This window comes from Thunnus maccoyii, chromosome 16 (assembly GCF_910596095.1).
Source record: "Thunnus maccoyii chromosome 16, fThuMac1.1, whole genome shotgun sequence".
In the NCBI taxonomy this organism is placed as follows: Eukaryota; Metazoa; Chordata; class Actinopteri; order Scombriformes; family Scombridae; genus Thunnus; species Thunnus maccoyii.
This window is the reverse complement of record NC_056548.1, coordinates 8,210,675-8,237,465: the sequence shown is the minus strand read 5'-3', so window position 1 is coordinate 8,237,465 and position 26,791 is coordinate 8,210,675. Positions and strand designations below refer to the sequence as shown.

Here is a 26,791-nt window from a genome sequence, read left to right as displayed (position 1 = left end):
GAGTGACCAGCACCTCTCCGCTTACACCTGTGAGCTCAGTGACCCGCTGCCATTGGCTGCCGTTGTGCTCCACCCCTGACAGATAACACGTGTGTTGCAGTAGGTGACAAGTTGTTGAGCTTCACTTTGCCACCAGTTAAACTTTAAAACGAGGGAGTTCCTAAGGTGGATTTATGGAGTTATCAACTGATTCAGAGAAACAACATCTGATTGAGAGTCATTTGGAGCATCTTGGATGGTATGTCTTCATCTTTTTTATCTTCTCATAAAGCTCAAATTCACTACAGATGGTTTTTATGTATTGATATAGATATTTAAATCCCCTAAAATGATCTCAATTGTGCATTTCTTGAGAGAGAATACATCACAGTTTTCTCAAGATTGTGTTTTCTGTCTTAGGTTAAGCTCTCCAGAGGAAAGATATTCAGACTCAGAGGTCAGTGAAGATGCCTCCAGCGTGGACGGCCTGTGGCAGCAGGAGCGTCTCTGCCATGAAACGGACGTGATGTCGAAGGCTGAAGGTGACGAGAGGCGTTTGGCCAGGAGGAAGCTCGTCATCGCCTGCGCCATCAGCCTCGTCTTCATGACCGGAGAGGTGATTGGTAAGAAGAAAGGTCAAAACGAGTTTCACCTGCCACGGTGCTCAAATGTGTCTTAACTTTATGATCAGACAGTTTAAAGGTGTTTCCTGAATTGTCCCATAATTATTTATTATGTCTTAAATTGTAAATGTGAATTCTTTGGGCAGGTAGGCGATGAAAAGTGATCCTGGTTGATGTTTGTAATGTGTTGTAGTACAAGTCAGTGGTGGAATTTAGTACATTTACTCAATTTATAGGTATTTTCTGCTTATTCGTGTATCTACTTCTCTGCATTTCAGAGGGAATTGTTGCACTTTTTACTCCACTGCATTGATCTGTCAGCTATAGTTACTTTGCAGATTCAGCTTTTTCATACAAAACACATGATTAACTTATAAGATTTCATCATTTCTATAGACGAGAGTACCAAAAAACCTTTAAAATAACATCATAATATAATAATAATAACATACTGTTGGTAAAATTAGCTTCACTGTGATGAAACCTTTGAAAAACGCTTCATACATGTTGAATCAGTCATAAAGTGCCCATTATTCAAAATGGTGTCATAAAGACACCATTTTGCATAATGGGCACTTTTGCTTTTGATACTTAAAGTACATTTAGCTGATAATACATTTGTACTTCTTATTGTAAAACTTTGAATGCAGGACTTATTATTTTATACTGTATCATTGCTACTTTTACTTATATACTCAGGTGTCATAATTAACACCAATTAGTGACAAATATTCAGGTTATATCCTCACTATTTAAACATTTATTTAACCTTTATTTAACAGTGAGTATTTTATCAGTATTTGTCAGTGTCCTGGCCAAGAGAGGCAGCGATATCAACAAGAAATAACACGAAATATGCAACAAAATCAAACAGTAATGTACTTATAAAGTCGTAAGGTTTCTAATACAATCAAAATCCTATTTCAATGAATCGACAATCAAATTTCTCGCCTCAAATGTTTTTAGTGTACATTTGTGTACCGTTTGGCTGTAATTTGAGAAAGTTTGTGACGTGGCTGCCATCTTGGAAACGGATGCGGCGGACACGGGGGGACTCACACGCGCTAACCTGCACACGCGGCCGGACCGGCTACCAAAACAAAGAACAAGGGGCTCGGATTACAACACACACAGAGGGATTATGACTTCATTCTCTGTCTCAAGTCGCCATTACTTCACTACATCTTTACATAGCAAATAGTTGTTTGCTGACATCCGGTGAGGCTAAATGTCATTTGTTGCACCTTTAAAGCAACCCAAGAGCTGTCTGAAACCATAAAAATATATAAGACTAATCTAACAATAACGACAACAAGGCTGACACATCTAGATTTTAAAATACCCCAAAATATCTGCAGCCAAATATAATCTAAAAAACTTTAAATCTAATTGCAGAACATGCTTAAAAGAAATGTATTTGAATTAGTTCAGTGCACTTTGAGAAAATGAGTCAGGGGAATAAAGAGCTGTTCACATGTTTTGTGGAATAAATTCACAGAGTTAAGATGGTTGTAACACAAATATGGCTTTTAAGTGTGTGACAGTGACCACCTGAACCAAGTACACAAAGAACAATGATGTCTGAGCTCTAAACTGTTTGTAATCTGCTCTGTAAGGCAGCACATTTCAACAACAAGGCAATTCAAAGGGCTTCACATAGAGCATAAAAGACATCAAGACAGGATATAAAAGCAACACAAGGCAGTGTAAAAATACATTTAAATACAATTTAAAAAGTGTTAGAATAAAGGCGTCATGATAGAAGACGATGCATGCATGTACAGTACATCCCTGTGGTCAAGTAAAGGCAAAAACTGGATGAAATAAGCTTTTTTTAAAAGGAGAATCTTTTGCTTTTAAGGTTTAAATTCCCTGTTAATCACTTTGACGCTGCCTAATTGTTTGAAGTGGGCTAAACAAACTTGCTTTATTAATTACAAATAATCTGACTGCAACTAATGTCTCCAGTTCTGTCGTAACGTGGCACACACACCTGTTTCTTCTGCCAGTCTTCAGGGATTTGTCTTCTGTGCAGGTGGATACGCTGCTCGCAGTCTGGCCATCATGACAGACGCGGCGCATCTTCTGACTGATTTTGGCAGCATCATGATCAGCATCTTCTCTCTGTGGATCTCATCCAGGCCTCGCACGCAGACCATGACATTCGGATGGCATCGAGCAGGTGAGATGAAAATAACTCGAAAAATATGTTGCATATATCATTTATATATATAGCAACGAACGCTGAGGTATCACTAGTGCCTCCACGTTGTTTGTACTGACATGTTAATCTAAACAAGACAAGGTCAAAACCTCGTATACAGCTGGACCCTGTATGGTCAATGTGTGAAACTGCGGCCAGTTTGTTACAGGGATAGTCAGTGGTAGTGTCTATAATGTGAATTCCTGGATATTTAATGTTCATCTGCAATTTTTGAGTCAAAAAAAGGTTATAAATGCAGTTGCAAGAACAATATTTTCCACTCATATCTTGGGATGTTTGATTTGAAAGAGAACTAATTTTAATTCTAATTATAACTATTCTAATTATCTGTTAAACTCCCCCTGCTCTTTCATCGGTTTCAGTCTTTGGATGTCTTGATCTTGGGCTTTAACTATCTCTCCCTCCTATGCACCTTTTTTCTGCCTTTTTCCCTGTCGATGATCATGGAGGCTACGGTGGAAACAGCATTTTGGGTGCAAATTCAGGAGGCTTATCTCCGCCTGGTTACTGCAGTTAGAATCAAATCAAGCACACCTGCAGAGCAGCGGCCCCACACTAAACTGATTTAACAGCTACATGAGTCGCATGTTTTACCTGCAAGACTTTTAATGCTGTTCATGGTTTTTGATGTGAAAATGTCAGAGAAATAAAAAGCTTGCATCCTGGGATTAGTTCAGTTATGAAATCCAGACGCATCACGGAGCGTCTCTCCTGCCGGCTGCTGCCAGCCGGAGAGTCGATCACACTGGACGGTGGAGGAGGAGACGGTAGAGATGCTGGTACGTGTCTGTTAAAACAGGAGTTTAGCCGACTTCGCTGTATTTAACACCAGAGCTGAGAGCATCACAGCTTGAAGCAGGAAACACAGTCACTCTGCGTCGCTGCTGTCCTCTGCTTCCATCATCTTGCGACAATTTATTTCAACCAATGAGGAAACTCCAACACTGGTGACGGCCAACCAATGGTATAACTTCATCACTCACTCATGGACAACAGTGGTTACAGGTCTGGTCCGTGACCGGTCTACCCAAAAAAGTTTTGTTTTACATTCTTTCCAATTTTTCTTTTTTCATCTCCTCACAGCAGATTCATTTTTGTTTGTTGATAGATTCTAGGATTTTTCTCAACATTTGCCCTGAGCTTTACTGGAGCCTGTTTTGTTTTGGTTCAAACAAACTCTCTGTTTAACTGTTTGGTTCATTTAAGCCGATTTGAAAGCTGTCGATCGAACCAAATGACCAAACTGAGACCAAAGTGAGGTTCAGTCTAGTTCCAAGCAGACTCTAGTGCATTTGTTTGTGGTGTGACAATAGGATTTTGTGAAAGTACACGTGATTTCTTTTCTTCTTGCAATTCAGAATCTTCTGTTGTGGATCTCTGTAAGAGTGAAAGCTCGTCTTACTGTCCCTCAGTTTATAATCAGCATCAAAGGCAACTTTGATTTTACTGTCAGGAACCCTAAACTACTATAAATTGCTCACTAAAATTTATATTTATATAAGTGTTTTTTCTTTTTATACACTAACTATAAATATGTACTGTATGTATTTGTGTTTAATTATTTTAGCCTGCTTTTCTTTAAATGTGTTTCCTATTTTCCACATTTTCAACTTGACTGTAATCTCTGCTTCTACACGAGTGTATTATGAATCTAGTTCATCAGTTCTGTTACTGTATTTTTTATATAAATTACTTTGTGACTCTCTTGACTCTGTTTTAAACAGAGATTCTGGGTATGCTGCTGTCAGTTGTGTCTATCTGGGCTGTGACGGCAGTTCTGGTCTTATCAGCCATACAGAGGATCATGGATGGAGACTACGACATCGACAGTCAGATCATGCTCATAACCTCGGGCTGTGCTGTGGGGGTCAACGTCCTGTGAGTATGATGAGCTCGCTACCCGTGTTTGTCAGGATTATTTTAGCTTTGGCTCTTCTAAAAATAGTTTGGACTTATGTTTTATTTAGGATGGTCCTGATCCTCCATCAGTCCGGCGCCTCACACGGCCACAGCCACGGGTTTCCCAGCAGCCGGCCGCAGATGGACAAAGAACGTCAGGAGCGCAGCCACACTCATAGCCACGCTCACAGCCACGGCAACGCCAGCGTGAAGGCCGCCTTCATCCACGTGGTGGGAGACCTGCTGCAGAGTCTCGGGGTCCTGCTGGCTGCCACCATCATCCACTTCTGGGTCAGTGTCAACAAAAACCGAAAAAATATATATTTTCCTTTTTGTGAACAAAAGACCAAAACCAACACTGACTAACAAGTATTTTCTGTGCATCCAAAGCCTCACATGTCTTATTCTTCTGTGCCGTAGAGCTCCAAAACACGTCACTGAGCCACACTGTTGCTCATGTTTCTGCATTACGATGAACATGTGGTTAATTTTAGTCAATCTCACATACATGTGAGATTGTCTTTTTCTCAGAGCATCCCAAACTAAATTTGGATTGGTTCTTTTTTTTTTTTTTTTTTTTACAAACTTTTACTTGTAATATATTTTTATTGTTTATTAATAAAGGTAACTTTTCATTATAAAATTAATATGTGATTATTACACCAGCTGATTGTAATGTTGTGTCAATAACCTGCATGTTCTCATCTAAAATCATAATTTCTTTCCATTATAAATCTAAGAAAGTGAGACATGTGTATCTGAAAATGGGCAGGTTGCTATGACAACAGTTCCAGATTAATTTTAAGCAGCTTTGAAGAACCAAAAAAATCCAGACTCGTGCAAAAATCATCAATATTCTAATCTGGAGAAGTCGGTTACCCACATACAAAGAAGAACGAGGCCCAGAGCACCAAATGTGTGCAGAATTAGTCCACATCTGAAAATAGTCCCCAACAAAATGTACTCCTGGTTTAGGAAATGATTTAGCCTTTCTTTAAGAATTAAACTATATAGTTGTGACCTGTTTTTTAAAGAATCTTGTCTTTAATTGGAACAAAAGGGCTTGAGATTTGTTGACATTAAGAAAAATGTAGATTAATGCCAACCTAATCCTTCAAATCCTCTTCACTCACTTCACTCACTTAAAAGAAGAAAATTAGGAGAGAAAAAGACATAAATTTACTGTTTGTGCTTTTAATTTCCTGGAACTGGGTGCAAACCAGAAAGCACAGAGGGACAAACAATGTGAGTTAAACTGGATGCATTATTGGCATGTTTACAGTATCAACAGGTGGAGTTGGTGCAGCCTTCAGCACACCTTAAAGCTCTATTGTGTGGTTTATTATTTGTCTTTAACTTTATTTCCTCACAGCCTGAATATAAAGTAGCGGATCCGATTTGCACGTTCCTGTTCTCGGTCCTGGTTCTTGGGACAACAATTCCAGTCACAAAGGATGTTTTCAGAATACTGCTGGAGGGTAAATATAACCTACGCCTGCAAGTGCCATTATATATATATTTGTTTTATAATTAAGTGAATAAAGTTTATGAGTTACTGGCAGTGAGTGGCATCTTTTTGTTTTCCCACAGGCACTCCTCAGGACATTAACCTCAACACCGTGCGAGAGCTGCTGCTGTCGGTGAGAGGAGTCGTGGCTGCTCACAGTCTGCACATGTGGAGCCTCAACATGACTCATTCTTTACTTTCCGTGCACGTGGTCACAGGTAAAATCAACACAGCTAATCTCTACGACACACAGGTCCACCGCCATCCAGTCGGAGTAGAGAGGATGTGAAGCACAGCAACAGCAGCAAATAAATAAGTCCAGTAGATGATCCTGAAGTTTAATATCTTTGTAGATTTCTATCACAAGCTGTCTGTCCCTTAAGTACGAACAGAGATATGAAAGAAATCTCTTGAAATACTTTAAAATAAGAATATAAATTGATAAATATATCTAGCAAAATCCAAGGCTATTTTCAATTCTACCGTAAAATGTAAATTATCTCCATGCTTACTGTTTACTTTAGCCTTATTTTAATATTGTTGTGTTTTTAATGTTGTTTTATCCTTTACCTGATTTAGTTTTTTTATCTGCAACTTTTTATGCTGCCAACTTGTGTCCTTTGCAAACAAGGTTTCCAATAAAGGTTAAATGAAATTAAAAAATACATAAAATTTACTCAGTTATATTGAACATAACCATATCAGGGTCAAAATCAGTTCCAGTTTAGCCTGAAGCTGAAGTCAAACATGAGATTGCAATCTTATTGATAGCCAAAATCATAATAATAAACAAACTACTGCTGCAAGTAACAATTATTTTCATTATTGATTAATCTGCCGTCGTTTTGTCTATTAAATGTCAGAAAATAGTGAAAAATGCTCGTTATGATTTCTAGCCAGCTCATGGTGACGTCTTCAAATGTCTTGTTTTGTCTGAACAGTCCGAAATCCAAAGATATTCAGCGTACTGTCATATATGCCGCAGAAAAACTTCAAATCCTCACATTTGAGAAGCTGCAAACCATCAAATTTTAAGCATTTTTGCTTAAAAAAATGACAAAAACGATTACCTGATTATGAAAATAGTTGCAGATTCATTTTCTGTTAATCGACTAATCGATTAATTGACTAATCGTTGCAGCTCTAAAACAAACAAAGGCAAGGCGAGTTTATGTAAATAGCACATTTCAACAGCAAGGCAATTCAAAGTGCAAAACAAAATGTGAAAGCAAGACAAGGCAATATATAAAAAGATGTTTAAGTACAATTAAAAAGTGTTAAATTGGAAATAAAAACAGATGCTAACAGAGCAAACAGCTTTAAAATGTGTGAGGTCCATTAGTCCTAAAATAAACAAAGCCAAAATAGAATAATAAAGTGGCTGAGAACAAGAAAAGTCTGTTGAGTCAATATAGGCCCAGGTTGTTAAAAACGTGGTGTGGAAACCAGACAACGCTGTAGAAAATACTGATTATATACAAATTGCATCTGTGTGATTAATATAACTATAAACCGTAACTTTAAGAAAATGTTTGTATTTGTGTCCTCAGAGGAAGATGCTGATCCGCAGATCGTCCTCACGAAGGCAACGAAGCTTCTGCGCTCTGAGTTTAGTTTCACCAGCATCACGATCCAAGTGGAGAACGTCGGGACCGCCGCTCACGGCGCCGTGACCTCACAGACTGAACGATGACTGTGGAAAGAGACACGTAGCTGAAAGGTTTACACACTTTTTAAAGTTAAAATATGAAGCAGAGGATCCCCAACTCAGGTGACAAGTTGCTGGCTGTCACATGTGCATGTCTGACCAGCTGCTGTAGGGCTACAGCTTTTACATTTCGGGAGTTTGGGACACTGGTTTCATCATGTTTTATTGCTGATCAAACTGAACCTCACTTTGCATTACTTTGGAAAAATGTATTGTTTGTATTCACTGAATATGACAGGAATCTCTGGTCTCAGCTTTATCTATTAATTTGTTTATTATTTTCAAATTTTACAGTCACAAATCAAAGCAAATCTTAAGCAAAAAGCCAAACTTTCCAGAGCTGATTGTCCATATCAAACAATACATTTCTTCTATATCTGAATGTACGAACAAAAAAAAAGCTGTTAAAACTCCTGTAAGCTTTACAAGATATTTATTTAACTATTTCTTTTTCTTTTATTTAAGCCTCTATTCCTCCTGGTGTGTTTATAGACACAAGTTGTTTACACACAAGGTGTTGGTGTCTATATGTTGCTTTGTAACCGACAGCCGGGACATTACGTAGCCTTCCGATCCATCTTTAAACAACTTTAAAGGTACACGATGCAGGATTTTCCTAAAAAAACAAAAGTAATCCCTCTCAATCATCACTTATGACCCACTAGAAGTGTGTGGCGGTGTATCTGCCTGTATTTTTTGTCGCTCAAACTGGTGGGAAAACTCTAAAACACTAGTTTTTACCTGTTTCAACAGGGTTTACCCAAAACTATCTGCCTGGGATGATAAAATGTTTGTCGGGGTCAAAACAAATGTTTAAATCAAATATTTACAACCTGTGTCAGTCGGTGCCTCGGCTCGCCAGCTAGTGTGTTAATAATAAGTCTGTGGACATTTTGATTTTAAATGTTGGTTTCAGCACAGACAGCATGAAAATAAACCAGAAAATACTCCTTTAAAAGCTACCCCACTGCCATTAATATTTTGTTTTGTTTTAATATGTCAAATCACAGAGTAATGTATGAGGTAGTGACATCACAAACGGGAGATAAATTGCAACAAATATTTGTAATGTGCCTCCTTAGCCGTTAATGTGAGTTTGACTTTATTGCAACAAGAACATAAATGAATCCAGTTGTTACAGTATAAACATGGTTTATATGCTTGTAATATTTTTTAAATTAAAATAAATCACATTAATATAAACCCTTTTTCACAGATTTAATATGCTCAGAGGAACCTGTACTGTTGAAGGGTGAGGAAGCATCAACAAGACACTACAGAAACAAGGAGACTAAATAACTAAATCTGATTCTCTTCATTGTTATTTTGGAATTTGGTTTCATTAATTTATGTATTTACAGGTATTTCCCTCATTTTTACACAACAGATTGTATTCATGCTTTTATATTCATTATTGGTTTGGTGAAAACTACCTTGCTGCCACAAAAAGTCTTCAGTTGGCTTCTACTCAGAAATTTGGGGACCTCTGTAACTTACCTGTGTATTTAAAAAGCATCAGAAAGTCAGATTTGTCTTCAAAAGTATTTTTATTACTGGAGATGTAGGTACAAATACAGTATCCAAAAGTAACAAATACCTCCCTGTCTCATATTTCAATATACTGGTGTAGCCCTTATTTAAACATTTAATAGAAAGTCATCCTTCTCTGCACAGATCTGAACTGTCAAACAATCACTTATGTTTTGTACATGCGTAAATTAAAGTTTCATACGACTAGACACGAAATATTTGGGACGGGTTGATAATATTCTCAGCACATCCAAAGTTTTCTAATTAACAAACTTCACTGAAATATTTCAAATATTTTCTTGAGCCCTTTGTTCTACAGTTAAATAATAATAATAATAATCTGCATTTTCATTTGAAGAAATACACTCAGTCTATAAACTTTGGTGCTGAGTTTAACACATTTAGTTGATTTTTTTTGCAGCATCAATATCAATTTATTAATCTGACAATCCTAGTCTGATGGAATACAGTCCCTCAAACCATTACAGGCACATAATTGTACAGGTTTGCACAACAAATAAATTCAAACAATACGTACAAATAACCTTCACTCATTATCTTGAAAAGCAATGCGCATGTTAGTCTGGATGTGAGTCCTGGTCAAGACGAGTGATGGAATATAAAGCACACAAATGGTTCTTGATTGGCAGACATTATTCTCAAAGATTTTGTGTACTGATAAGTTACTTAACGATTAGTCAGTAGTGCAGAATGCTGTAAAAACACAGAACTAGGTAACATCAGGTCATTATATGGTCAAAGTTGCCCTTATGTATCTTCACAGGTAAGAATGTGTAAGTTAAATTGTTCAACATACCACAAACAATGCAAGAAAATCCCAGTTCTAACATGCTTCGGCAACACAAGTCTTCAGCTAGTGCGTCGACTCGGGGCGTCCGTCCTTCCAGTAGTTGGCGTAAGCTTTCTGGAACATGTTTTTGCAGGGAATTTTAGCTTTGAGTTTGGAGCAGATGAGAAAGGAGCCGCCCATCTTGCGGTGGAGGGAGTAAGTCTCCTCGGGAGGCGGCGTGAGTCGCTCTCTCAGCATCACGGGGATGAGGCTGTGGATGCGCTCGGTGGTGCTCTGCGCTCCGAAGTTGAAGGGCTCCTCGGAGGAGAAGGCCTCACCGAGGATCATCACCGCATCGACGTGGGCGTTCTCCATCGCCTTACGACAGGAAAGCAGCAGTTAATCAACAGGCTTTAAAGGAGCAACCAGCATGAATTCGACAACTATATATCGATCTCTCGCTTTAAGCAATTTATCAGATTTCCAACATCTCCCTCTGGAACACAACTTACACATACTGTAAGCAGTAGCTCTCCAAGACCTGTAAACATACTTTGGTGTATAAATTAGGTGGAATTCCCCTTTAATAGCATTTTCAACTGCACATGCTGTAAATGCAGTAGTGGTGGAAGAAATACTTGCATCCTTTACTCAAGTAAAAGTAGTAATTTTACAGTGTAAAAATACTCTGTTCTGCATTCAAAATTTTAATAATGTAAAAGTACAATAGTATTCTAAGAAAAATGTACTTATGCAGAATAGCCCCTCTATGAATATTATATTATCAAATTATTAGATTATTATTGTTGAGGAATTAATGTGTTTAAGCAACCAGATGTAACTGGTCATGGTGGTAATAATGTTTTACGACTTTGTATACTGGTGGGTAGTTTAGTTTATATAGAAGCATCATTTCTTATGAGCTGATCATATGTTTAGTATGTAAAAATCTTAATCTATAAAGTAACTACAACTCAAATATTAGGGTAAAAAGTACAATATTTGCTTCTGAAATGTAGTAGAATAGAAGGAAGTATCAAATGGAAACAATCAAGTAAAGTACAAGTACCTCCATTTGTACTAAAGCACAGTACTTCACAGAGTAAATGTACTTCCACCACTGTGTGTATGAATCATCAGCACTCATATACATAGAAGATATTAGATACTTAAGTTGTTTTGAGTTTATAAGCAGTTTTCTTTGAATTAGCGGTTCCATTTAAATCCAAGTAAATATTCATTAATTATTGATTTATTATTAGAAACATTATTCTCCGTAAAATTTCACATTTTTGACTAAAAGACTGTTATGCTACCAATTAATTGAAATTACTTAACTGGAAGTATACCAATTTATAGATGTCTCTGTTTTACAATTAGTTTTTATAATTAGTAGCAAAATTATTCTTCCCAGGAAACTTCCTAGAAATTATTGGGAATTTACAAATCAACCAAAAATGCAAATGACTGTATTTAGCTTGTTGACCAATAAATTTACCTCTCCAGTAAACATTTCTCTTGTATTTCTTTACAGACTTTATGATTTGTTATTTAAGGTGAAAGGAAGAGAGGCTGGGCTCACATAAGAGGAAATAACAAGTTCTGTCAATGTTGTTGTAATTCTGTCTAGTCACCAGTAGAGGTTAATAAAGGTCATAGACATACTTAATAATAAATAAATGTTATTTAAAGTGATTAGACACTTTGTTAGTTATTTTTTTATTTAATCATTACTAAATAATTAACAACTTGTATTTGTCAGTGATAACCTCCTTCTGTATGTGTCACAATGTTGATAGTTTGCAGGTCATTTCACAGATTAATTCCTCATCTCTGTATGAACATGTGCTCATTAATAATGAATAGTAAAATAAAAAATGCAGTTGAGTGCAGTCAATAAACTAAGGTAACTAGGAGAGAAATCAATACACGACTACTACTTAATAGTTATTCTTTAACTAATTTCACTGTAATTACACTGTTTAGGAGGAAAGCTTCAGTATTTCTGTTTTTTACCTTTGACTCGAATCCTGTGAGGAACTTCATGTCTCTGGATCTCTGCAGGACGCCTTCTCTGTTCTGATTTGCAGCTGAATTAATAATCTGAGGTGACAAATGAAGGGCTATTTAGTAAATACAGCACATTATGGGTCACTAAATGTGTAAAACAGTCACATTTTTCATTTCATAGGATGTTTTTGAGATGCTAGCATGATGAATTTGATGCAGTAAAATGATTTTCTTACAGCAGCATATTGCTGTCACCACACCAAAAATGTATTTTCTTAAGTTTCTTGTTAAAAAGTTTCTCATTTTAATGAAATCTTTTTCATGTTGTGAAATATTTTCTCATTATTGATACATACCAATTTTTTCAGTTTTTACCAGAAACTTTTCTTGTAAAAACATTATATGTTGGATAGATAATACTTTAGCTGTGACTCATCCCAAGAATCAAATAAAACTTGTAAAGTAAACCAATATTTGTCAAATTTTCAACATTGAACATTTTTTTCCAATGTAGGCTAAAATGTCTTTTCTTTCGGTATTTATTGGATCTTATTCTCATTTTAACAACATATGGAAGTTTCTTTAGTAATGTATCAACTTGTCATGTTATATGAGAAAAGTTGTTTTAATGCAATTTAATGATGTTCATTTTGTGTAATACTGTATCGGGACAGTTTGTGATATGAATAGATAAAATTATGTTTTTATTACAAGAGAAGTTTCTTGTACAAAATAAACAATTTGGTGTATGGCAATGAGAAAATATGTCATCATAACACAAAAAAACCTGAGCAAATGTTTTGTCATATTTTGTAACTGAAAATTTCACATCTCTACAATTTCTCACCTCAATGTATGTATCAGTGAAGCTCTTATCAAATCCACGTGTTGCTCCAAAATCTAACAGTGCGACCTGAAGACAAAGAAACACAACGACAGACCTCAGTGAGAAGAGGAAACATCAAATGTATCGTATTGAGTGTACGTTGAGCGACTGAGGCGAACTGACCTTGTGAGCTTGTGGATCAAAGAAGAAGTTGGACCAGTTCGGATCAGTCTGCATGTATCTGAACTCAAAAAGCTCCCTCAAGCATAATATCAAGATTTGCTCACAAATCTGACAGAAGCAGAGAAGAAAAAGGAAAGAGCAAAAGGATTGTTTGAGATAAAGTTGATATACAGTTTCTGTGCTTTTTAAAAAGTAGTGCTCTGTGTGTTATTATGACATAAAAATTACACTAAAATGTTGACGAGTAAAAAACAATGAGCAAAAATAATCTCCATGATGTGTCGACATGACTCTGGAGTTTTAGAAGGTGGCATGTTTGTTTTTTGGCACATCACTTTGAACACCTCCAAAGCCGGTGACATCTTGGCAGGGCGCAGGTGTAAATTGTACTGTGTTGGTGTAGAGTTCACGGCGGTGTGAAGCTCTGCGGGCATACCTCATTCCTGAGTTCCTGAGAGAGGTCAGTGGCCTGGTCCAGAGGGAAACCTGGAACCAGCGTCGTGGTGAGGACGTGCTGGCTGCTCAGCTCGTCAATCACGTCGGGAACATAGAAGAACGGGTGATCCTTCAGCAGCTCTCTGGGACACAAACACAGGAAAAGTTTTTTAAAACGGATTAAAAATGTCAACAGCAGGGAGCACGCTGGCAGCTGAATGGTTCCTGCACATGCCACATAACTTCAACATCCCTGCTTTGATTCCAGCTGGGGACCTTTGTTGCATGTCATATCTATCTCTCTCTCCCAATGTTTCCTGTCTGCCTCTTCCCTGCCCACTGTCCAATAAAGGCTAAAATGCCCCCACCCCCCCAAAAAACATGTCAACAGCAAAGAACTATATTGGTACACAGAAGCTTGGGATTAAATAGCTTTAAGATCAAATTTTGTTGATTATCTGGAGAATTGGACTGTGTTGCACCAGCTGTTTGTAAATCCATTGCTAAATTTCTTAGTAGCTACTAGCTAGTTTCAAACTACAGATTTACTAAATCAGGTTGCACCAGTAAAACTTAAGAAACGTCTTAGCTAGTAAACACTTTTGTAATGTGTATATCAGTTGCTGGGAAACACCCGCAGCACTGTCCAATAAGAAGCAGCAACCTACAGTATGTAAACAGAAAGTCACTGTTAGCATCACAAACTGTAACATAACGTCCAAAAATAACAGTTTTAGGTGCCAAAAGATAAAATAAACTTTACCAACAATCTTTTGTGAATGTAGGTCTGACATTTGTTTTATTTCTATCTACATACCTGGAGAAGTATGTGTGCTTTGGAATTAGTATTCATGCAGTTTACAGTTAAAGGCAAATATCCGATTATGCTAACCTAGCTAATGTTATTTGGTAATTTAGTCTGATGTTATTGGCATAAAGTTTTGTAATTTGAGATATGTTGTGTTTTTTCTGTGAAATATTAAGTTTCAGGTCAGATATGTCAACCATATTCCATATTATCCTTTACGCTTAAATCTAAATCAGCTAGCTTACGCGACTGTTATACTTGGCAGGTAGTCAGTGTAAAATTTTAGTAACAACTCGTCTCTGAGTACAAGTTTGTTTGGTGCAACTGGTTTTAATTTAATGATGCGTAAATCTGCACTTAGTATTCATTTACGTTATAACAAGGCTAAATTTGAACTAACGAACAGCAGCTGATGTGATGCTGGGAGGCTTTTAGCTCACACATTAACATCAACAGAGGTTAGTGTATCTTTATTAGGTTACGTTATCTTTAATGTCTCACTAGGGGTCATTTGTTTTGCTGCCAGGGTTCACATGAAGACAGAATACAGAAGGACATCGACATATCAACACAATAAATCACAGAACTAAAAGTGGACTCATTAAATATAATGACCTCTAAGTTTTATAGTCATACTTTGTAGTTTTTAAAAGTAGTTTTTAGAGTCATTCCTGATGTTCTTTGTGTGTATTTATTTATTCTCTTCTTTGGACAATAAATTTAAATTTGATTTGATGAATAAATATTAAAAATGACAGCACAGCCTATTTACAACTGGCAATATTTGGGTTATATCATTATGATGCTATAACTAAATGTTTTACAGCTCAACATTGCTGTTGAGCTTATTTGTTGTCTGGAAGGTCTTTCCAGGAAAAACCTCTTCGGGCATGAAAGGAAGTGAAACCTTTTACATGTTTTGGACAACAGCAGATTGTTTGAAATAAAAATAAAAAATACTTAGTAGTGAGAATGAGTGGTGGTAACTACTACGCCCAAATGCACAATGAAAATAGTGGCATCTACGAAAGCACAACTTCATCAACAGAAAATCCAAGGAAAACATGTCAGTACTGGATACACTGTTTGATTCACAAACACCATAGCAAAAACCCCCAAAGTTAGGACCAAAGATTACCAAAAAACAAAAAAGACCACGCAGAAGACGACTTTAGGTTTAAAACTGTATGAGGTGCAATTAACGTCATAATCCATAACATTACAACTAAGGTTTGAAGGTAAGAAGAACGTTTTGAAAGTATAAACTGTGGATGTGAAGCTGAAAAATAGGATTTAAAGATGTGAATGTTTGAAATATTTGCTTCACCCGATTTTAACTACATTTTTAATGTGTATTTAAAGTTTTGAAACTTGCTTTGCAGACATTCAACAGAGTGAAGCAATTATTTCACACATTCAAATCTTATGTTTAAATCTTTAAATCCTGTTTTTCAGTTTTACAACCTGTTGAAACTTTCAATCTTTCAAATCTTAGTTTTAATGTTATGGATTACGACACTATTTTATCCTCATACAGTTTTAGGTCTGAAGTTGTCCTCTGCGTGATCCTTTTTGTTTTTGTATCAATCTTTGGTGCAAACTGGTGCTTCAAATAAAACTGGTGCATTAAATGTGAAACACTGACTTTGACCTGTTACATGCAGTGTGGTTTCATGTTGTAATAATAAGTGTGAACAACTCACTGGAATTTTTTGGCACATTTCGCCTCTCTTATGTAATCACACTCAAGCGCCAGCTCACGGCTCATGACCTCAATAAGGTGCTCAGGAAACAGACCTGTACAGGGAGGACAAATGAGGAAAAAGCTGAAAATCATGACATTCAAACTGCTGGTGCAGGTTAGTATATTGACAATAGTGGAGGTTACAAACGTCAGACAATAGCAGCTGTTATCATAAATATGATAAAAAAAAAACCTCCAACAATGTTACCTTCAGGCAGCGCGTTGCTTAAACTCAGAGCGGTCATGATATTATTCACGTCACTGTCAATACTCTTGGCAACTCCAGGGTACTGAAAGGAAAGATTTGATTGTGTGTGTAATTTTTAATTTGCTGTATTTTGTCACAGTTACGTATCTCTGTGCACACAGTCCTCTCTCACCTGAATCTTCATGGCGACCTCTCTGCCATCCTTCAGCCTCGCTAAATGCACCTGACCGATCGACGCGGCTGCAAACGGCTTCTCCTCAAAGTACTCCAGTTTGTCCCTCCAGTTTGGGCCGAGGTCACTGCTGATGGCTTTCTGCAGAGAAAAAGTAGAGAAATTGTCTTACCTATGAAACCTACAGAGTTTGTGTTGTTTACTTCGGCTCTCCATACTGTACCATCATCTGTTTAGTGGGCATGAAGTCTGCACTCTGTCGAACACGCTCGAAGATTTTGGCCAACTGGGGGTTGATAAAGGCGTCATCTGAAAGAGAAGAAGAAGAGACACAGAGTGAAATATGATGGTTTGTAATGTAAGATCAGTGATTTTGGAGTTTTATTCATCTCAGTCTCTGCAATTTATGTGTCAATCTCTAAAAGTCTGTCTCTTGCAAGTCCGCCAATTTTATGGAAGTACAATACTAAATTGCTTGAGAACCCCTTTTAAGAGTTTAAAGGACGGGTTCACAATTTTTCAAGTATGTCTTTAAACAGGTGCCCAAACGAACACTGAAATACGTAGTTCTTGCTGTAATTCCCCGTTCATACTGACCATTAGAAGATCCCTTCATAATGCACTTACAATGTAAGTGATCAAAGTGATCAGTCCTGCTTCTGTGCGAAAATGTATTTAAAAGTTTATCTGAAGATATGAAGCTTTGGTCGTCCAAATGAGTTAAATCAAGCAAACATCTTTCAACGTTACAGTCTTTTTAGTGCCAAAGTTCCTCTTTTTGTTGCTATTCTTCCACTGCAGCTCAACAGAGAAACGCAAAGAGGGAATGAACTTTATCTTACCTTTATCACTTAAAAACTCAGATAATCTGCTTCATCAGGACTGTTTTTTTGTCACATTTGATTGACTGTGACCAAACAACCAACTGTTACCAGATTCTGATTCAAATGTTGCAAAATTATGTGACATAACTGTTACAAAAATTAGAATTATACTGTGATTAGATGTCTTAAAACCTTACTATGTGCGTACTCTTGTTTTTGCATGTCATGATGAATGTTGCTGTTTTGCTCTGCAAAGTTGCAGAAACAGCAAACGTAGCAGCTAAGATTAACAACGGGAGAATAGTACATGCATTAGAGGAGGTCAGGTGGGAGTAAAGGTCAGAGACAGGTCAGAAGGGTGTTATCTCGAATTAGGGACCTACAGCTGGACAACCAATTAGACAACTGAGAAAATGTCATGACGTTATTTGTTGAGTATGTCTGTAAACATTAGAAGAAGTATGAGACGCCCATTTGTAAGGTATATAAACCAACTGTGAATGTTCTGAGACAAGCCTTTTTCTCTGTAACCCTGTTTGTGAGTTGCACTGTGAAACGCTCCTTCTTGTACAAGAAAATAAATTTGACTTAAACCTTGATACTTCGGATCCAGTCTCCGTTATTTAAAGGTCATTGAGAAGAAATTCTTTTAACAATAACCTTCTTCTAAACGAGTCCCGCTCACTTCCAACCAGAAAGAAGAGCACAGAAGAAAAACACAATTACAGAAATCACTGGAGTGAAATAACCACAACTGTTCTAACTTTTGCAGAAAATTGTGTAATCAAGTAGAACTCAATGACTCATAATAAGAAGCTTGCGCTGTTGCTACTTTACCAACGAGGTCCTGATGTAACAAAAGGACAAATGTGAAAATGCAACTCTGCAACTCCGAGATGACTAACTGGAAGAATCTTCTTTATTTCACAAACATGTTTCAGCACAGGGCCTTTATCCTCCATTAGGAGATTTAAGTGCTTAGAAACCCCCCCAGAGATTTGAACATCTACAATAACAATTATTTTCATTAACAATTAATCTGCTGATTATTTTCTCGTTTGGTCTATAAAATTACAAATTCCTAAAGCCAAAGATGACGTCTTCAAATGACTTATTTTGTCTGAAATAGTCCAAAACTCGAAGATATTCAGTTTAATATCACATCAAAGAAAAGCAGAACAGATTCACAAATGAGAGGCTGAAACTAGATATATATATATATACTTCCAGATTCATTGTGTGTTTGATCACCTAATCGATTTTGTGACTAAATGCTTCAGCTCTTCTGCATCTGTTGATGAAGACCACGTGATACGATCAAAAGCCCTAGAACAGCTATTAAATGGACCATGAGGTTAGATAACTGCTGTTTTCCCCCCAAGGTCAAGAGTGAACTTTGAAACTCAGCATTGATACAGATATCTGATCATGAAACCTTGTAATTTTGTTGAATGACAACTAGGAAATAGAAAGAATCATGTGAAAGTGACTAAAAATAATTTTTACTGAGCAGTATATAGAATACATTTGATTCAGATAGATCAAAAAGGCTTTGTAACTGTTATTAAATGACCTTCTGGGTTTTTGAAAGATCGCCAGAGATTTATCTTCCAGAAAAAACAAACACTGAGCTCCGTTGACTTGACAGTCATGATCATACAGGTACAAACTGGGGCTGCGGAGATCTGGCAGTAAAACAACACTGTAAGTGTTCTGTTTTAAGTCAACAGACCTCAGTGTCAATTTAGCCCCTGCTGCCAACAATAGCTCGACTGGAATGGCACTTATTGTGTTCAGCTGGCCCGGGGTTTATTTTAGGTGATGACATTTCCCTGTTGGTAAAAGGATCTTGTTTGTTTGCTTGTGAGTCTGATACAGAAACATGATGAGTTCTTGTTGGGAAGCTGAAGCACCAGTTTACCATCTGTATTTGGTCTTTATTTGTACACTGATGCATGTGGGTTTACTGTCTATAACATGCCTCAGCAGTGTGTCTGAGGTCCTGATGTCCTTGTGTCATATCATTTCAGTTTGTTTCTGCATCACTGACGATGAATCCCTGCACGTGTTTGTGGTGATTCATATAATTTAGATTCATCTGAGTATATTTAATTGACATCACCTTGAATACTGAGCATCTGTCCAAGTTTCAGTGCGGCGCCTCGAACTTTGCAGAGCGTCCGGACGATTCTTTCAGCGTTGGCTTCAGACAGGAAGGCACTTGAATCCAGTATGGATTTTTTAACACCTAAAAAACAAACATATCATTCAGTACAAATAAGATAAAATAAGGTCTACAGCGAAGTGTCAGTGTAGTAGTGAACAAGGTATTAAATTAGCACCAGCCATATGTTGGTAAAATATGCAAGTGGCTGGTAGATTTGCTTCACTCATCAGCCAAAAAAATCTATAATAATCTATTGAGTGGCTGGTAAAATTTGTACATTCAGTAGCCATTTGGCCAGTGGACAAAGTTAATTTTGCACCCTGGTGGTGAAAGATGACATTAACCACTAATAGAAAGCAAAGGACCTTCCTTTAACTTCTTTCTTTCATTCATGCATTTAGTGGCAAATGAAAACATTTGACTGAATTATTCTGGCTCAGAAATCATTTGATTCTATGATATATGTAAAATACACTTTCTATGAAACAATCATATATTACAGACTCTGAATAAGGCTGAGTATCATCTGATTTTAATACTGGACTGGGTTGCACCAGCTAAAAAAAAAAAAAAAAAATCATAAATCCATCAAGTTGCCTGTAAAGTTCTTACTAAATACTGACTAGTTTCATAAGTGAAAATACTGAATCAATCAATCAATAGTAAACACTTAATGTTTACATTGGTTGCTAGGAAACACCTGTAGTAAGAGGCAACCAACTATGTAAACAGGAAGTCACTGTAGCACCATGAGCTGTAATATAACCTCCGATAAGAATTTTAAGAGCCAAAAGATGAAATAAACTGTCAACTCTTTCTGAACGTACAAATGTGACTTTGTTATATTTATATCGACACACATCATATTATAACGACTTATGATCAGCTGGTGCAACCGGCTCCTGGTGCCAATATGAAAACAGACAAAACATTTTTCAATACCTCAGATTGAGGAATATAAAATGTATTTCTATTAAAACCTTTTTTTCCTCAGTAACAAAATAAGCGAAACCTCTCAACTGCATCAGGGTTTAAATGACTCCTAAAACAAAGAGGCTTTACAAGAATGAGCAAAATTATTGTTTGAATTAGGAGCTCACTCATCAAAGAACAAGACATCAGGAGCATTTCATGACAACAGTCGGTGCTCGACAGTTTTCTGTACGCTGGGTTTGTGACACATTTCCGTTGATACACAAAAAGTATTCACGTTTAATACCGAGCCCTAGCTTTGATATGTTTATACTGTATGTTAACTATTCTGAGTCTAATTACAGGGCCCGCTTAGGCTGATTACCGAAGCTAATGAGGATCCTTTTGTTTACATAGTGATCATGAATTTGAAGCTAATTCCACTGTCAAATGATATGTAAAGCTAAAATGTAACTTGAGTTGCTTTAGAGGAGTAGCCACAGCCTTTTTTGACATCCCAATACACATAAATACCACGTTATTCTTCATAGTGAACTCTATTAACCCCTCAAGCCACCGATAAAACAAAAAATCCTCCTCTTATCACCTTCTTGAGGTTTGAAACTCTTCTTGGCCACTTCAGCGATCGCTCCGATGCCGAGTCCAACCGCCAGACCTGCCAAAAAAGAAATTAATAATATAAAGAGATCAATTCACAAACTTTTATCTGGAAAGACTGGCCCTGTTTGAAAAGTAAAGTAAAACATTATCAGCCTCTAGAGCAAAGCAGTGGCGATTGTTATTTCATGAATGCCCAGAGCCTTACCCTTACCGATGCCCTACTCTGCATCTGATAACAAACTGCTGCGTGATAACAGCAATCAGTGACCAGAGGTGGGTTTAATGTTTCAAGGCAACATTTTAAGAGCCCTTGAGAGCTCAGGGGCAAATTTAGGCCAAGAAAGAAGTGAATAAATCTCTGATACAACTGTAAGTGTGCTATACTTTGATGAGATAGTTGATGACATGTTTTATATGTTAGCTGGACTCTCTGGCGTCTCCCTCAAACATCTTCTCAGCTATTGATACTCTGTCATTCCAGTCCCTGCGAAGGAGCACGTCAACACCTTCCTACGTCTGACCCCGGCTCTGCAAAACTCTCTCAACTAAATCTAAAATTAAACCTTTACTGCTCAAACACTTCAGTGTGAAAGGAAGAAATAACAATGAACAACAACTCTACTTGTTAAACTAATCAAAAGAGACTTATATAAAAAGGGAAATGTTCTGACTTCTTGTTGTTAGCAGCACAGACTGTTCACCACATTACATCAACTCTGCGGTGGTGAAATCCTGCAGAGCGTCTTGTTAGGCTCACATGAGCCCTTGCTACTCTGCAGGAAGTGCCAACACCGTCAATGTCATTTGCACAACTTGTTTGCACAACTCATGTCGGAAATAGTTGTGAGTTAGCCGAGAAAATGCCAGCGTCCATTTAGGATTATTGACATTATCTGGAGCTAATGGTGTCGATGCTTTAAATTCAGATTCTGGGTCACTGCAAGTCAGCTCAACATTAAGCTGGTTCAGACAAACTTACACAGTAGGACTGCAACTAATCATTGTTTTTAGTATTGATTAATCTGCTTATTGTCTTCTCGATTAATTGATTGGTCTATTAAATGTCCATCGCAATTTCCCAGATCCAAGGTGACAAATTTAAATAGCTTTTTTTGTCTAACATATTCAGTTTACTGTCATAGACAATAAGCAATAATCACATTTAAGAAGCTGGAACCAATTCATTACTATTCATTATTAAACTTAACTGATTTATCGACTGTCAAAATTGTTGCAGATTAATTTTTCAATCAACTTCGACTGACAAAATACTTCTGAACATGAAAAAATGAACTAAACTTAAAGATAAAATAAACCAAAGATTGTCTCTAAAAGCTAAATGTCAAAAAGTCAGCACCGCTCTACTTCACATTCATAAAAGATCACACCTTCACAGAAGTCTTGCAGCTGCCCAGTAAACTAATATTGATACACAGCCCTGCTTACAAAGCACCTATCAAACGCCTTGCTGAAGGGCACATCGGCAGTAGCTGCTGAAAGGATTTATGTATCAAATATTTACTTTAAAAAAGGCACAGATTTCTGCTGCAGATCTGAGGAATCCAACTAAAAACCTGATGGTCAGTAAGAATAATAATGTTACTCTTCTTCAGCTGTGATCTGAAACAGGAAGAGGAAACAAATCAATAACCGTACCTCCAAAATTCACCAGTCTTCCTATCCGTGTGACTGGCACCTTCCTCTCTCTGGCTCTTTCACTGAGCTGAAATATAAAAATAGATGAAGGAAAAAAGATAAATATGCAGTTTTAAACTAACAGCCACATGCTCTTGATTAATAATTTTCACAAACAAAAAAGGTTTAAGAGTGTTTACCACTTGCTTATGTTGCTTGACGTCTGTTTTCTTAGTGTTTCTTGCTTTATCAATGTCCTCCGATGTCAGCCGCCCCACTGTGGAGTTGTCCTGGTTGAACAGCCTTGTTTGTGCAGAAAACAGCTGGCTCGACTTGAGCCGCTTCGTACCGGTTCTCCCGCTGCACGTCCCCTGACCGCCGCTATTTACACTTCCAGTGAAACAGGCGCTGAAACCAGCTCCCATGGTCGAATATCTGTGAAACTGTGCTGCTGAGGCTCTGTGGACGCAGACTGGCTGCTGTTTGTCGAACGTCTCCTGGATGAACAAAACATAGAAGTAGGTGTGAAGGTTTTTGGCTGATCTACACAACATGACAATACTCAAAGCTGGATCGCCAAACGTGCAAAGAGGGCAGCTGCATCGTGAACCAAGACCCCAAACCAGGACCCCGAAAGCCCCAAGTTCACTCCATATCAAGTGGTTATACATACTGTAGTTTGATTAACTGTACATTTATTTAGATATTTTCATCACTAAAGGACAATATCAACTAATACAATGTCCTTCATTACCTAATCTTGTGGAGTGACCCTGTGTTAAAACCTAGTTTAAGACCTTTTTAACTTTTTAACTAATTCTAGTGTTACTGGAAAATGAACAAAACATGTAAAAAATATTTTTCTGCGGACTGTCTCTATTTCTCTCCTCCCTACATCTGTTTTCGCAAGAATCTCTGTAATAGTTACACATGAATCTGCATTTCCTTTTTGATTAATCCATGAATCATTTGGTCTGAAAAACGTCAGAAAATGTTCATCAGAATTTACCAGATATAGCAGATATTCAGTCTACTACAGGCTGCTAGGAAAACGAGCAAATATCAACATTTGAGACATATTTAACTGATTAATTCGACCCACAGTCCAAAACACAAAAGATGTTAAGTTTACTATCTTAAAAGATGAAATAAATAACCTCGTTTAGATAATATGGAACTGCCTAAAGATGCAGTTTACCTGAAAACGTGTGTTTAAAGGCATTTTAGTGCCCTACGATTGTCTAAATCAGTGGTTGGGACCCTCCAGGGAGTCATGAGATGATTAATGGGAAAATAAATTATTAAAAAAATATTGTTCAGCTAGAAAATCTTTCTATAATCTTAGCTTTTTTCTGAAATATGGGATAGTTTTACCTCTTCTGGCCTCTAAAAGTTATTCAAATAAAAAAAACTGATAAGTTTCAAGAATAAAATACTCTTTGATGGACACAGGGAAGCTATGACGAGGGGTCACAAGTAGAAAATGCTTCATTTTAAGGTGTCAAAAGCCAGAAAAGGTTGAGAACTACTGGTCTAAATGTTGTTTTGGAGGATTAACTTCCCAACAAAGAAGAAACTTCAGAGGAAAAACTCCACATTTGTCATATAGGAGCTGTTTTTGGCATTAAAATACGACTATCAGTCATAGAAAATTCATTATCAGGTGAATCCTTCACTGACTGAGCTTCTCCTTCCTGCAGTTTCTATTCCAGCATCATCATCCTCATTGGTCACTATTGTTGTGGTGTTGATGAGGTGACGGAGGCAGAGACAGACAGAAAGTATCTGGGTTACATGTCTGTGAAACTCTATCCGTCTCCGCAGCAGCGTGACGGCCACATCACGGCTGACTGCTCACCCTTGCTGATCCGGCAGCGTGATGGAAGTTTGCCAGCAGCCTCTGGTTCCCGGAGGAGGGGAGGCCGCCTGGTGGGGCTCTGCTGGCCGCCTGCTTCATCCAGGCCAGACCCCTCCAGACCACTGAGTCACCTGTCATGGTGTTTCCCTGGTTGGACCTGCACAGCCAGGAATAACATAGTCACTGTACAACAGGTTGTTTTTAGGCTCTGAGCTGAGATGGGATGGATGAGTTTGTCCATCAGCTTGTGTTCCCATGCTGGTGGGATAAAGCTTTGGAAAAAACAACCTAATCAAATACTGATAAAAGTGTAATATTAACTTGGCTGGCTGAGTGATAAGAGAGCAGAAAAGGCAAAAACATGAACATTGAAAAGTTTTTAAAACAAACCTGAGAAAATAAACAATTATTAAAATGATTTTATAGCTGATTAGAGTTACAATGAATCATGAATAAAGGTGACAGAGAGGGAAATTCAACTTGTACTCACCAACAGAAGCTCTACAGTCCTCTCAGCTCAGAGAGCATGAAGTGAATGAGCATTTTATGCGTCCGCAGCTCAAAGCAGACGTTCACCTTGATTTGACTTGACACAATTTCTTGTAAACACCTCAACTCCAGCGCCAAGGCGGACGACACGCTGAAGGACATGCAGATTTTCCCCCGAGGCGACCCCGGGGGATGTCGACCAAACACGGGCCAATGAGGCAAAGTTCAGCCGCAGCTCCGACTATCAACAAAGCTCCGGACTGGCCGGACGGACTGTCAGTCGCTTCACGGAGAGCGTGTCAAGTCTGACGTGTCCGCTGAGGGCGGTCCGTGAAGTGGACACATGCTGCGTTCACGAGCCACCCAACAAAATCCGGATTTTTCAGTGAACACACAAGTTTGTAATTATAACTTGTACTAAAGTAAAAAATAAATATATTTTGATAAGGAAGTAAAAGTGAAATTAATTTATTATAATAGTACTTAAAAGTTGTGTGTAACAAAAGTAAAAGTAAGCAGTACTTTGACAACATTGATAATGAACAAAACATTAAATATAGTAAATTTAGTAAAATTAATTGTAATGTACTCAAATGTTATTTTACGTTATGAAGTATAAATTAATTTTAAAGTTAAAAGTCATACATAAATAATAATACAAAACACTACTTACTGTAAAACAAAGACCAAATTGTTTATCTTTATTGTACAACTGTTAACAGCTTTTCCTTTCTTTGATTTACAGAATTTTCTTCTCATTTTATATTTATATGTCAGTCACTTGTGTAAATATGCTGTATACTTGTGTGTTCTGTGTGAACAGTGTGAAAAACTAACATAATGTTGGTCTCAAAAAACAGTTTAACAGTTTAACATTTGTAATTAACTCTTTAAAAAACTGTACGCTTTAGATTGTTTGAATTTATTTGGTAACAAGTAAAAAGGCTCATGTGGTTGATTGAAACACAATCAAAGTAGCTTAAAAAGTTGACTTTCAAAATTCAAACATATTGAATTTCATTATTAAATAATTGGATTAAAAAGTTCCTAAAAATAATAAGTTCGTCATGTATTACTGCTCCTTCTACTTGGTTACTTTACACCACTGGAGTTCTTGAAAGCTTATACGGGTATTTTAAGACCATACTTGCCAGTAATTATTAGGGGAGCATGTGTTCACTATCTTTACCCCTTGTAAGGTTGGAAAAGCCTCAGAGATACTATTTAAATGTTCATGTGGTAATAAAACTTTCTACTGACACAATGACACAATGTTGGAACAGCTTCTAAAGGCAGGGGGACCACTAAAACACTTAATAAATACTTTAATCTAACTCTAGAAGTCAAAAGTCGGAGCTTATGAGGAGCACTTGAAAGCAGCAATACCTCATACAACTGTGAAGTGACACTGATCCCAGGGCCATTAAAGTTTGGCCACTGCAGCTGATGTTAAGTGAGTGATGAATCACCTTTTAATTCTGGATAAAGAGCAACATCATTGAAATAAATAAATAAATAGAAGTGACTCACTTGTGATGCTGCTGCTGCTCTGCTGAGAACAGCTGCTGGTGGACGTGAAGATGAAAACATTTGATGAATGTTTCAATGAGTTACAGTATGTGTGACCATGACTGATGTC

The 26,791-nt window shown here is 37.3% G+C and overlaps 2 protein-coding genes across 2 annotated transcripts; one reads left to right on the top strand and one right to left on the bottom strand.

Annotated features, from left to right (window-relative positions):
* The first annotated feature begins 166 nt into the window (after window positions 1-166).
* LOC121914112 (zinc transporter 2-like) lies at window positions 167-8,329 on the top strand. The gene is made up of 8 exons (XM_042437179.1): window positions 167-238; window positions 400-602; window positions 2,638-2,784; window positions 4,551-4,704; window positions 4,794-5,016; window positions 6,098-6,203; window positions 6,316-6,450; window positions 7,783-8,329. Exons 1-8 carry the CDS (start codon window positions 174-176, stop codon window positions 7,923-7,925), a joined length of 1,176 nt encoding a protein of 391 aa, XP_042293113.1. The 5' UTR covers window positions 167-173; the 3' UTR covers window positions 7,926-8,329.
* Window positions 8,330-9,468: 1,139 nt separating this feature from the next.
* On the bottom strand, window positions 9,469-25,426 carry coq8ab (coenzyme Q8A, genome duplicate b). The gene is made up of 15 exons (XM_042437159.1): window positions 25,154-25,426; window positions 24,664-24,820; window positions 23,006-23,302; window positions 22,827-22,893; window positions 21,157-21,225; window positions 19,593-19,718; window positions 16,870-16,955; window positions 16,647-16,787; window positions 16,475-16,556; window positions 16,226-16,319; window positions 13,716-13,857; window positions 13,280-13,387; window positions 13,118-13,183; window positions 12,277-12,363; window positions 9,469-10,638 (listed from the first exon to the last, which is right to left on the bottom strand). Exons 2-15 carry the CDS (start codon window positions 24,799-24,801, stop codon window positions 10,345-10,347), a joined length of 1,797 nt encoding a protein of 598 aa, XP_042293093.1. The 5' UTR covers window positions 24,802-24,820; window positions 25,154-25,426; the 3' UTR covers window positions 9,469-10,344.
* Window positions 25,427-26,791: the final 1,365 nt, after the last annotated feature.

Coding starts and splice junctions, on each gene's coding strand:
- LOC121914112 (XM_042437179.1), top strand. CDS start 174: ATGGAGTTATCAACTGATTCAGAGAAACAACATCTGATTGAGAGTCAT. Junction 6,204..6,315: donor TTTCAGAATACTGCTGGAGG/GTAAATATAACC, acceptor GTTTTCCCACAG/GCACTCCTCAGGACATTAAC. Junction 6,451..7,782: donor TTCCGTGCACGTGGTCACAG/GTAAAATCAACA, acceptor TTGTGTCCTCAG/AGGAAGATGCTGATCCGCAG.
- coq8ab (XM_042437159.1), bottom strand. CDS start 24,801: ATGACAGGTGACTCAGTGGTCTGGAGGGGTCTGGCCTGGATGAAGCAG. Junction 23,303..24,663: donor ACGCTGCCGGATCAGCAAGG/GTGAGCAGTCAG, acceptor TTGTTCATCCAG/GAGACGTTCGACAAACAGCA. Junction 13,388..13,715: donor CTCAGGAACTCAGGAATGAG/GTATGCCCGCAG, acceptor TGCTTCTGTCAG/ATTTGTGAGCAAATCTTGAT.